The 10,817-nt window shown below is 47.0% G+C and overlaps 1 protein-coding gene across 1 annotated transcript; it reads left to right on the forward strand.

Annotated features, from left to right (window-relative positions):
• The first annotated feature begins 267 nt into the window (after positions 1-267).
• On the forward strand, positions 268-3,762 carry EDN2 (endothelin 2). Its single transcript, XM_065421879.1, has 4 exons — positions 268-331; positions 1,228-1,372; positions 2,580-2,699; positions 3,720-3,762. The coding sequence occupies exons 1-4, from the start codon at positions 268-270 to the stop codon at positions 3,760-3,762; spliced, it is 372 nt and encodes a 123-aa protein (XP_065277951.1).
• The last annotated feature ends 7,055 nt before the right edge of the window (positions 3,763-10,817 follow it).

Consider the following 10,817-nt stretch of genomic DNA (forward strand, 5'->3'; position numbering starts at 1 on the left):
GCGGTGCTGGGGGTCCCGGGGCCGGGCCCAGCGCCGTGTCCCGCGCGGGCGGGCCGGGCTGCCGCCGCTGGCTCGCCGCCTACTTTCTGGTTTTGTTTTCATCTGCCCCCGTCCCATGCTGGGGGGCGGGTCCGGGGCGTGACGCGGCGGCCAGCGGCGCTATAAAGCACCTGCCCGGTGCGGCTCCAGCTCCAGGAGAGCTACTGGCCGGCCTGGGGAAAGGCAGCCCTCAGCGTCCCCTCCTGGTCCAGGCTTAACCCAGCCACCATGGTAACCCGCCCCGCAGGCTTCTTTTCTCTCGCCATCACCCTTTGCATCCTGCTGGGAGAAGGTGAGACCCCTCCTGTTGTTCTTGCACGTTTTTGTAAAGGGGGATTTCATTGTTGCGCTGGGTTTTGGAAGACGCCACTGCAGAGGAAAGTGGCACCTCCGGGCAGGTGTGCTGGGGATGAGTCCTCCTGGCTCAGCCTCGGAGCCTGCCGACTGCTTGCCAGAGCAGCGTGACGTTTCACGTCACCAGAGCAGATCCCCCTCGCTGCCTGTGTAACCGCTCTCTGCTCCTCCGCGGAGCGAGGCGTGAGGGCACCAGGTGAGAGGGGGCAGACTCTTGCCAACCCCCCTTGCAATTGTCCACCCCAGACCCTGTTTCTTAGGAGCTCAGCCTGCACATTGCATTTGCACCATTTCCTCCCCTGGCTTGAAATCAGTTTGCTTGTGTGCACTAGTGACACTGCCTGGTGCCTGCTTTAGCGCCTGGCACGGAGAACTTGCACATGCAGATTGCAGTCATAGTTTGATAAGAAGCCAAGACAGAAAAAAAATAAATAAACATGCAGCCCGCAACCATGCGTTGAAGGCATGGGCAGGAAGATAGCTGCCTCTCAGTGTTTTTGTTTGTGGGCAGATAAATAACATGTGCAATTTGCCAGCGAGTTACACTGCCTGGGATTGCCAGAAAAAGCAAAAGGTGCCCTAGCAGTGCCACTTTACCTTTACAATACCTGGTTGCTCCAGGTTTTCTAGCAAACTCCCCTGCTGAGTTATGCAAGTGCTTTTATGATAGTACTGCCTAATCAGCAAGGCTGCACCTACTGTAAAACTGCCTTGGAAACTGAAATCAACTTGATCCCTGATAGAGGTGTAATTGCAGCGTTTACATACCATTGTGCATTCCAGAGCTCTTAAACCTATAGCACAACTGATCCATTTTTCTTCTCTCCGCTGCAGGTATGGGCCGTCCTCCCCTTGAGTCCCTCCTAGCCACAACCAGCAGCAGGCACCCCAGGACAAAGAGATGTTCTTGCAACAGCTGGCAGGACAAGGAGTGCATTTACTTCTGTCACCTGGATATTATCTGGGTCAACACCCCAGGGTGAGCATCTGCGCAGCTATTCCGGAGAATGTTGCTGATAATTAATAAGTAAATGATTGATCTAAAAGCAGGGATTTCTCTGGCTGGTAGTTGTTGGCCAAGGTTGGGGGGGGGGGTGAGCTGGGGATAGAGTGAATCCCAGTTTGTGTGTCACCTGTTGCAGATAACAGTGCAAATAGGAACACCAGAAAAGGACAACTCCTGTTTCCTCTAGGGATTACAGCCGCTTGCTTCATGTTGTCACCAAACAGATGGCATGAAAGCTCAGGAAGTCAATCCCCTTGTGATTGTAATTCCCCTCCCCCCATAGTATTTATACTAAAAAAACCTTCAAATTGCCACCATAAAAAAATTAAAATGTGGCAATTCCAACTTGCCACAAACTTCTTTTCTTTTACATCTGTTACTCCAAACACTCGTTTTAAGATGCCAATATTTCTAATGGGGCTTGGCATTAAGAACCTGTGGCTGGGAAGCAGAGCTCTTTTCAGACCTGTGGCTGCCACCTTTATATCCAGTCCCAACAGACGTTCTCATTCAGGTGTGGTTATAATTACGCCTGCTAATGTACAATCATTAGTAACAACTTGCTCTGAAAATAGCTGCAGTCTCAGCCATTCCCAAACTCTGGGAGGAGTTTGGAGGTGGTGGGGGTGGATTGTGATCAAAGATGGAAAGGGAATGAACACACGTCAACAGCTATAAAAGTGTGCTGTGATCAGAAGAACCTGTTAGAGCCCGAAGACATTTTAACTTGTAACATGTCCTGTGCATACAAAACTGTCGTGTGTGTTTGTGGGAAGGAGGGCCTCTTGGTGCTTGGCAAACTGGGCACTGGAAACTCCGAGCCAGATGGAAGGAAGCTGAGCTGCCTCTGCTGTTAAACTTGGTCTGCATGCTGAATAATCACTGTTGCATGGGAATGTTTCCCTGTGTTTCTGAGCAGCTTCAAGGAGGATAAAACTCCACTTGCAGTCCAGTACTTGCTGGCTGATGCTGGTCCAGGCTACCGGTAAGGGTGGTGGGAGGCAAGAGCTGAATTTTATAGGCTTTAGAAATATCATTGGTCTCTTCACCGTGTGTCTACAGATGGCTCTTTTTTTGTTTTTTGTTTTTTTATTATGGCTTGGCTGCCTCCCAAGCCTGCATTGTAAATCTGTTTGCTAATAACGAGTAGTTGCTTATTTGATTTCTTTTGTTTTAACAGACAAACTGCTCCCTATGGCTTGGGAAGCCCACCAAGGCGTCGCAAGAGATCACTGAACAGGTGTGAGTGCTCGCACTCCAAGGACAGCATCTGTGCTACCTTCTGCCAGGCAAAGCCTTGGTGAGCCCAACAGGTCCCTGAGACGGGTCTGGGAAAGGGCTGATACCCCCCCCCCCTTCTATCCCACTGCTGGTCAAGGGGTGCTTTGCAAAGGAGTGGTTGAGAGTCCAGGCTCCGAGTGAGGAGATGGACTAATTCCTTAGACTCCCTGATGGCTGCACTGTTCTCTGGCAGCATCTGGAACTTGTCTAGTGGCTTTTACACCCTCCCGGAGAAGCCCTGGCAAAGGGTCACGAGCATGTTTCTGTTCATACAAGCAGTTTCCTTACTACTTGGTAGAAAACAATGTTACCTCCTTCGCTGTGGTGGCAGCACACGTGAGGAAGTGCTGGCTTTTGTAGTGGTGGGGTGATGCCGATCCCATGGGAGGGGGTGAGCAGAACCACCGTGAGGCGCACGGGAGGGTTATCCAGAGCCTCACACTCCTAGGGGCAGTAGCTTCCTTCTGGTGTGTTGCAGGGGAAGAGAATGAAAGTCGTCCGTTGAAGGGGCACCTGCTTTTCTTGCCTCTCAGAAGAGCTAGATCTAGATTTAAAAAGCTGCTTGTTTTTCTGCTAGCTTCTCTTGGGGGAAATCCAGATATAAATATTCACTCTCCCCTCAACCCATTCTGCTATGCAAACACATGCGTGCTAGCAGCCAATGTTCAGAAGCATAGAGCCTGCTGCAGGACGCGTGTACTGTACTATAGGTAGTCATTGTGGGCTTCTAGTCTGAAGTGGGACAACTTAAAAGCAGTATAAGGATCTGTTTAAATTGCAAAGTACTAGAAAAAGCCACTGTCTTTAATTTGCTATCTAACAAATCCTCAGAAATAAAACTGCCTATATATACGTCCAGGGAACTGAGTGGGATCTGAAAGGAAAGGGAGTCTAACAGTGACACTACAAGCTGCTGCCAGAAATGGCAGGGGGTTAGCGCTTTCAACCCTCTAATAGAGTGATGTGCTCCTTCCACTCCACATATTATCTCCCTGCTGAAAATGAGGGGCTAACATGCTTGTGTTGTCTTGACTTTCAGGTATCTTGGGAACCTTAAGCTCCCACCGAGCCGTGGCGTATAGGTAAAGAGTCTCCACAGCAGTGACCTGAAGCATCCACAAACTGATCTTCTGAGAGCCTGAGGGTAAGAATTCCATTTAAACTGGTTCTAAATCGAAATACATAAGGCCTTGCTACCCTGCTCCCCAAAAGTAACTGCCCCATAAGCATGTGAAATCCCACAGGATTGTGATTCCAAGACTAGCTTTTACTCAAATTTCAGCTTTTCCAGTCAGGGGACGCTGAAAACTTCTGATAACTGACGCTAAACCTAGACTAGGAGACTAGAGGGGTGAAGGAAACCCCTTTGCCCCCCTCCCACTCACCAATGCAGGATGGTAGTATTGTGGAGGACACGATTCTTAGGACTTTCCCATCTTCTGCCATGCAAAACAACTTGGCAGACATCCTGTCACTATCAAAGGACACTGGCTGTCCCTGGATGTGAGGAGGGTAACAGATGAGTTGCTGAGTGTTTGATCTCTTTTGTTTACAGGGACTTTGCTGTCTCTAATGCCCAGCTCCCTGGATGGCAGCACTGCTCTCAGAGGAAAGTTCAACCAGCAGCCTTGCCTGGAAGAAAAAGATCCGGAATGGCTAAAAATCCTGTTTCCTGGAATAATTTGGAGTCTTGTGGATGCCACTGGCTCTTGCCATGGGTGCCTGAAAGAGAAGGAGAGACCATGCAGGAAAAGCATGGGCCAAATGGAAAAGCAGGAGAGGTAGAAGAAGCAGAGGAGGCAGCAATCCTGCTGAAAGACTCAGCACTCCAGAGACTACTGTAAAGGGAAAACCAGATCTCCTTTTATGTGGTCATGGACACGTTGTGAAGGTGTGATCTAGCCTGTTGGATCAGGACGGGGTTTTTAGTCCAATACCAGCTAGATTCCACACTGGATTCTGACCGTGGTCAGCACTGTCTCTGCAATCCATGCACTTAGGCATAGAAAAAACCATGTTCAATTCTGAACTTGGCAGCACCAAAACAATCCTGTATTGGAGGCCTGGTCTACTGTGTCTTGACCCATGTTTGAACAGGGTTCCAGCTCAGCTGCTTTTAAGCTTGGTTTGGCTGGTCATCGTAGACACCGACTGATTGGAGCTGTTGCCTCCTTGGGCTTGTCATCTTAGCACTTTTTTCTCTTTACTGCCCTGTCAAAGACAATCCGATGCGCATTAAATTGGATTCCCATTGTACTATGGTGTAGCTAACCAGGCTCTGGCTTTCTCTTGCTAAGCCATTTGCTTGAGGTCCCTTCTCCATGAGTGGCTCAAGTGTAGACCGAGAATAGCCGGTTTAACTCTGAACCTGTGTTCAAGCCAAGCCCTGCACATCAGGCTCTGCAGCAAGTGGGTGGGGAAACTTGGGTAGAGCTGCATTTCCTTTATTGTCTCATCTAGTGCTGATGGGAGTGTTGCAGGTCACATTAGTTACATGGGGAGGGGGAAACTCGGAGCCAAACTCCGCCTCCCAACAAGTGCGGAGGTGTGAATGCTGTCTCCTGTCCTTAGACATGTAATTAGCTGGGTAGAACATTGTAACTTGGCCCTCCCAGCTTGCTGATCTGCACAGAACACTCCATTAAAGGAGAAGCTGGGGGCAGTGAAGAGAGGTAGTGGGGAAGTAGCAATTGCTTGCTGCTTCACTTAGTGAAAGGGACAAATGATGATGACCTGCCATGCGTGGCTCATGGGAAAGGTAGATCCCCTTAACTTGGATACAGTGTAGATTAGCCAGGGAGCAGATGGGTGTCAAAGATGTGAAGTGAAAGCCCATTGAGATGGGAGCACAGTACCTCTCTGCATTTGGAAGAGCTGTCGTTGCCAGTCGGGCTTCTTTCAAGAGGGATGGGCTTAGACAAAAACCAGGATCATGGCCACGTACAGTCCTGGAGCGTGTTAATTCCACTGGCCCTCTGGGAGGAATTCCACTGAAGAACTCTGGGTGCATGCTCTTGAAGATCCTCTTGCCAGACTGATGAAATGTCAAGGGGGTAGGGGGCGGTTGGGCTTGTATCACAAATGCTCTTCGATTTCCCAGCGTACAACTTCTGTTACAGAGCCTGGCTGCAAAATATTCATCCAGTTAGTGCAGATACACCAACACTCCTGTAATTTCAACCCTGGCTGTTTCCTCACTACTCCACATGAGCACTTAAAAAGGCTGTTGGTGGATGGAACCATCTCCTTGTTGTAGTCTAGTCCCATTGGACATACAAAACACTGCCTCGGTTTTGTTTTGAGAAATAGAACAACGAGACCAGCTAATCCATGTATCATATGTAGAACATTAGAGACAAAAATCATCTGGTGTCTAGAGCTGGAGAGAAAAAGCATGTTTTTTGTTTTCTTTTCCCCTCCCTTCTAAAGGTTTAAATCATCCTGACAGGATTTGATAAATTCCTGGTTGAAAGGAGTACTTTGCACACTGTTTAATGTTTTGAGTTGTGTAATTTAAAATCAAACTACTGGTCTAAATTGTTCTGTGTGTCTCTCTTTGTGTAATGTTCCTTCTTGGAATGGAGTAATTTATAGCATGCACCCGCAGTGTGCAGCATCCCAACATTTCAGTATATTTATTTTAACCTATTTTTAGACAGTAATTTGCAAATATGTAAACTTTAATTTGTAATAAATGATGCAAAAGGTGACATTTCTGATTTCTTCTCTCCCCCCCCACCCACCCAAACTGGGTAGCCGGTGAAGTGTGGGAAAAGATGTGGGTGTGTGATAGTGGGTGTGGTCGAAAACCGCTGGATTAGTTGTTTCCCAAAGTCTTGGAACAGAGAAATGAATGAGACTGTAGAGATGGGCAGGAATTAGGGGGTGGGTTTTGGTCTTATCAAAGCTCATGGGACAACTTTCAGTGCAGGGTGGGCCCCATTTAGCTGAGACCTTAAAAGCCTGGGCTGGTTCCAATATAATTGGCCCTCCTCTGGCTGGTGGTTGTCAGGAATGTCGCTGTGGACTAGATTCTAACACAGTCACAACCATCCAAGGCTTGTACTGGGCTGGGTGCAATAGCCAGGATTCCTGGAAGCAAGGATCTAGACTCTGATCTCCTGTTACAGTGATGGGACTGTGAACAGAACTTGGGGCCATCAATTATCTTGACAAATGCTATGAACATGGATGGGGTGTTAGTGAGACCAGAAGAACTAACACTCTCCCTCCTCTCACCTGTAGACTTGCTTTCATTTGTTTAAAAATGAACCCATCCATCTGACACTCTGTGAGGACAGGTTATAGGTAATAAAACAGACCAACTAGCACCAATAGTGTGCTTGAGTGTGAAACCAACCCAAAGTGTATGGGCAGCAGGTATCAAAGGCTGACGCGCCCCCCCCCCTCCCCCAACAGCCTGTGTTGCCCTGCCCACACTCCATCCCCAGGTCCCCTCCTGCTGCGCTTTCCTTCCCCTGGGTCTGGGACTTCAGGCCAATGGTGCAGGGGCCAGGCCTGAAGTGGACAGGCCTGTCCTGTTGACTTTTCACTGGGATGGACCCAGCCCCCAAGCGGGATTCTCCCATCACTCGTTCAGTGTTCTCCCCGAAAACCTCCAAAGAAAAAAAGGTTGCCCACTTGCTGTAGCTGCCTGTGTCTGTTGCTGATGTCAGGGTTACTGAATGAGGAAGCTGAAGTTTCCATGGTTTCTTTCATTTGTTCCTCTGGAATGATTTCCACATCACTCGGAATGTCTTTTGTGGCAGTCTTTGTCAGGCCCAGCCTTTATTTGTCTTTCTTTTATCATAGAAGAAGTATGATCCTAGGCAGGTTGAGAATGGGATTGCTTTCCCATCCCCAATGGGAATGAAACCTGCCCCTTTCAGAGCAGCCCAAGGTCCTGCTCAGTGTCCCGGCTAATAAATGGAAAGGAGAGCATCTCCACCCCTGGAAGTCTAGCTAGAAATGTGCTCTAGCTCACATGAGGATATGGGGGAAGTTCGATGCAGGTGGCAGACAGAGCTATCATAACAGGCCCTTCTGGCCATAATATCTACAACTGGAAAAGGAATCCCTCAATAGGATTTGAATGATGACTGCTCTCTACACACAGCTGGGGAAGCTTATCAGTGAGCCCTCTGACAGGAGGGGCTGATACTAAACACTTCTGATACCTACAGCTGGGCGTCCAAAACCTGAGGCAATCCAATGTCCTTGGCCACTGTGACAAACCTTAGGCCAGCGTCTCAGCTGGGGCCTGAGCTAATGACCATGAACATCTCCCAATGACTTCAAAGGGCATTGGATAAGGCTTCTGGTGGAAAACAGCATTGCTCCATTGACTTCCATGGAGCTACACCAACTTACACCGGCTTAGAAACTGACCCCTTGTTCATAGTTTCTACTAACAAGAGCTAATGTAGAGAACCTGAGGAAATGAGAGCTTAATAATATTTTACGTAGAGTCAAAAATGAATACTATTTCCACTTAAATGTATTACATGCCAAAACACAGAATAGGGCAGGTGGATCAAACAAAGAATATTTTAAAAAGTTCCATACATAAAAGCAATAGAACAAAATAATGAAACTTCAATAAGGGGAAAATCCCAATAGAGCAGATGTCTTCCCAACCCCACTTCTTCCTTCAGTGTGAGTGATGGAGAGTGCCGGAGTCCCTGTCCTATATGCCATCTTTTAGAATAATAATTTTTTCTCATGATTAATGCCTCCTATGCATTAGGAACTCTCCTGCCTAGCTTGGGACTCTTGATTTTTTTTCCAGTGGGAGATTCTGTATGACTCATTTCTGGGGGGAGGGAAACAGTGTTGTTGTAGCCATGTTGGTCCCAAATATTAGTGAGACAAGGTAGGTGAGGTAATATCTTTTATTGAACCAACTTCTGTTGGTGAGAGAGACAAGCTTTCAAGCATACACAGCACCTGAAGAAGAGCTCTGTGTAAGCTCAAGAGCTTGTCTTTTTCACCAACAGAAATAGGTCCAATAAAAGGTATTAGCTCACCCACCTTGTCTCTCTGAAGTATTGATAGTTTTGAACAGGGAAAGAACTGTAATGGACACCTCTTTTCCAAAAAGAGAGAGATGATTTCTGATCAGAAACTGACCAACACCATTAACCTGAACTGAAAGAATGACCTGGACATGACCTCATGTGGAGGCTCCATACGATGTCTGTAATTTGGCCAGCTCATTCTAAGCATGACGAAAAGTTACAGCAGTGAGAAGGGAACCAGGGAAGGTTCAGAGGTTAAGTTCAGATGAGCATCTAATCATTCTGCTCAGGTTACAAAGTTCATGAGATTGCTAGTACCAGGCTCTTGGCAGATGGAATATGCCATGAAAACAATCTTTAGGTACTTCACCTTTGTGTCACAGATGACAATAGGAAGCACAGAAGACAGTGGAAACTGGAAAAAGAAGAATGAAAAGGGCCCAGTCAGGTTAACAGCTATATTGTTTTAAACTATATTCCTTATTTGTATGGTATTACTAATAAAAACTTAGATTCCAAGCCTGCAATGAGCTGCATGTAGGTGGATGCTCCTGCATGGAACTCAATGCAAAACTGGGGCCTGAGATTGTTAAATCAGAGAGAATTTTTTTGAAATGTTATTATTAGTTATCATGTTCTGGGCACTTTCCCAACACAGAGGAAGACACTGAAGAATTTATAATCTGAAAATCTAATTTACTCTTCAGCTGTTTGTCTTTATTTTGAAAGTCTCTGCTCTTAAAGAATGAAAGTAGATGAGTCAGTTTCATAGTGGTTTATTGTCAGTTTCCTATCAGGGCACTGTTTGGATTGCACAGGGGCCAGACAGAGGGATAGTTAAATCCAAACCCAAATGTAACAGGAGTACTTGTGGCACCTTAGAGACTAACAAATTTATTAGAGCATAAGCTTTCGTGGGCTACAACCCACTTCTTACTTGTGGCACCTTAGAGACTAACAAATTTATTAGAGCATAAGCTTTCGTGGGCTACAACCCACTTCTTCGGATGCATCCTAAGAAGTGGGTTGTAGCCCACGAAAGCTTATGCTCTAATAAATTTGTTAGTCTCTAAGGTGCCACAAGTACTCCTGTTATTTTTGCGGATACAGACTAACATGGCTGCTACTCTGAAACCCAAATGGTTTCCTTTGACATTAAAACAAAAGTAAATAAAACAAAACTGAGATTTGGGGCCAACACTGCCTGACAATATCCCTTTAACCAAATATTTTTGATCTTTGGATCAATGTTCCCTCTATTTTTTCCATCCATGTGCGGAATAAATTTTGTTATGTGCACCGAGGTATGTGGGGATGTGTGCCACCGGTAGGAACAAAAGACCTAGATATAATATATATTTTTAAAAAGTTACCATAGGGATAATTAATTACTCCAGCCAGGACATGTTAGGCATTTTAGAACTCACTACTCACTGAATTAAATGTAAGAGAGAAATAATAATTATGAAATGCATTGACCAGTCAAAACACTAAAATAACACACATTAAAAGAATAAAATTACAGAGAATATATGTGCATTGCAGAAAGCACCAAGATATAACAACAATAATACAAGTATGTGTGGGAGATGAGTGTGAAAGACTGTGTGTGAGAGAGAGACACAGAGACTGTGTGTGTGTGTGTGTCACAAAGAGACTCTGTGTGTGTGTGTGTGTGTGTGTGTGACGCAGAGACAGTGTGTGTGCTGGCTGCTGGGGAAGTTTCTGAGCGACACCATGCATTGTCTCTTTAAGGCACTCACTGAAAGCTCTCTGCTCCTGAGCCATGTCCCCTCTCCCCCACTCTGTGGGGATGGGGTACAGGAATGGGGGAAGGGGAACACCCTGACATCAGCACCCCCCACCCCCACTCTGCACAGCCCGCAAGAGGGTCCTGGGAGCAGCTGCAGGGGCAATGTGGCTGCAGAGCAGCGGGGGGAGGGGCACCTGAACACACACAGTCGGATGTGTGCAGCTCTGCTAAGCAAATGCGCGGCACTTGATTGACTCTTGGGCGGCCGTCCGACCACGCAGCTTAGAGGGAACACAGCTTTGGACTCCAGTGGCTTGGTCCTGTTCAGTAGTAGTGTGCTCAGGCCAGTGCCTAATTTGTAATGAAA

This window comes from Emys orbicularis, chromosome 23, assembly GCF_028017835.1.
Source record: "Emys orbicularis isolate rEmyOrb1 chromosome 23, rEmyOrb1.hap1, whole genome shotgun sequence".
NCBI lineage: Eukaryota > Metazoa > Chordata > Testudines > Emydidae > Emys > Emys orbicularis.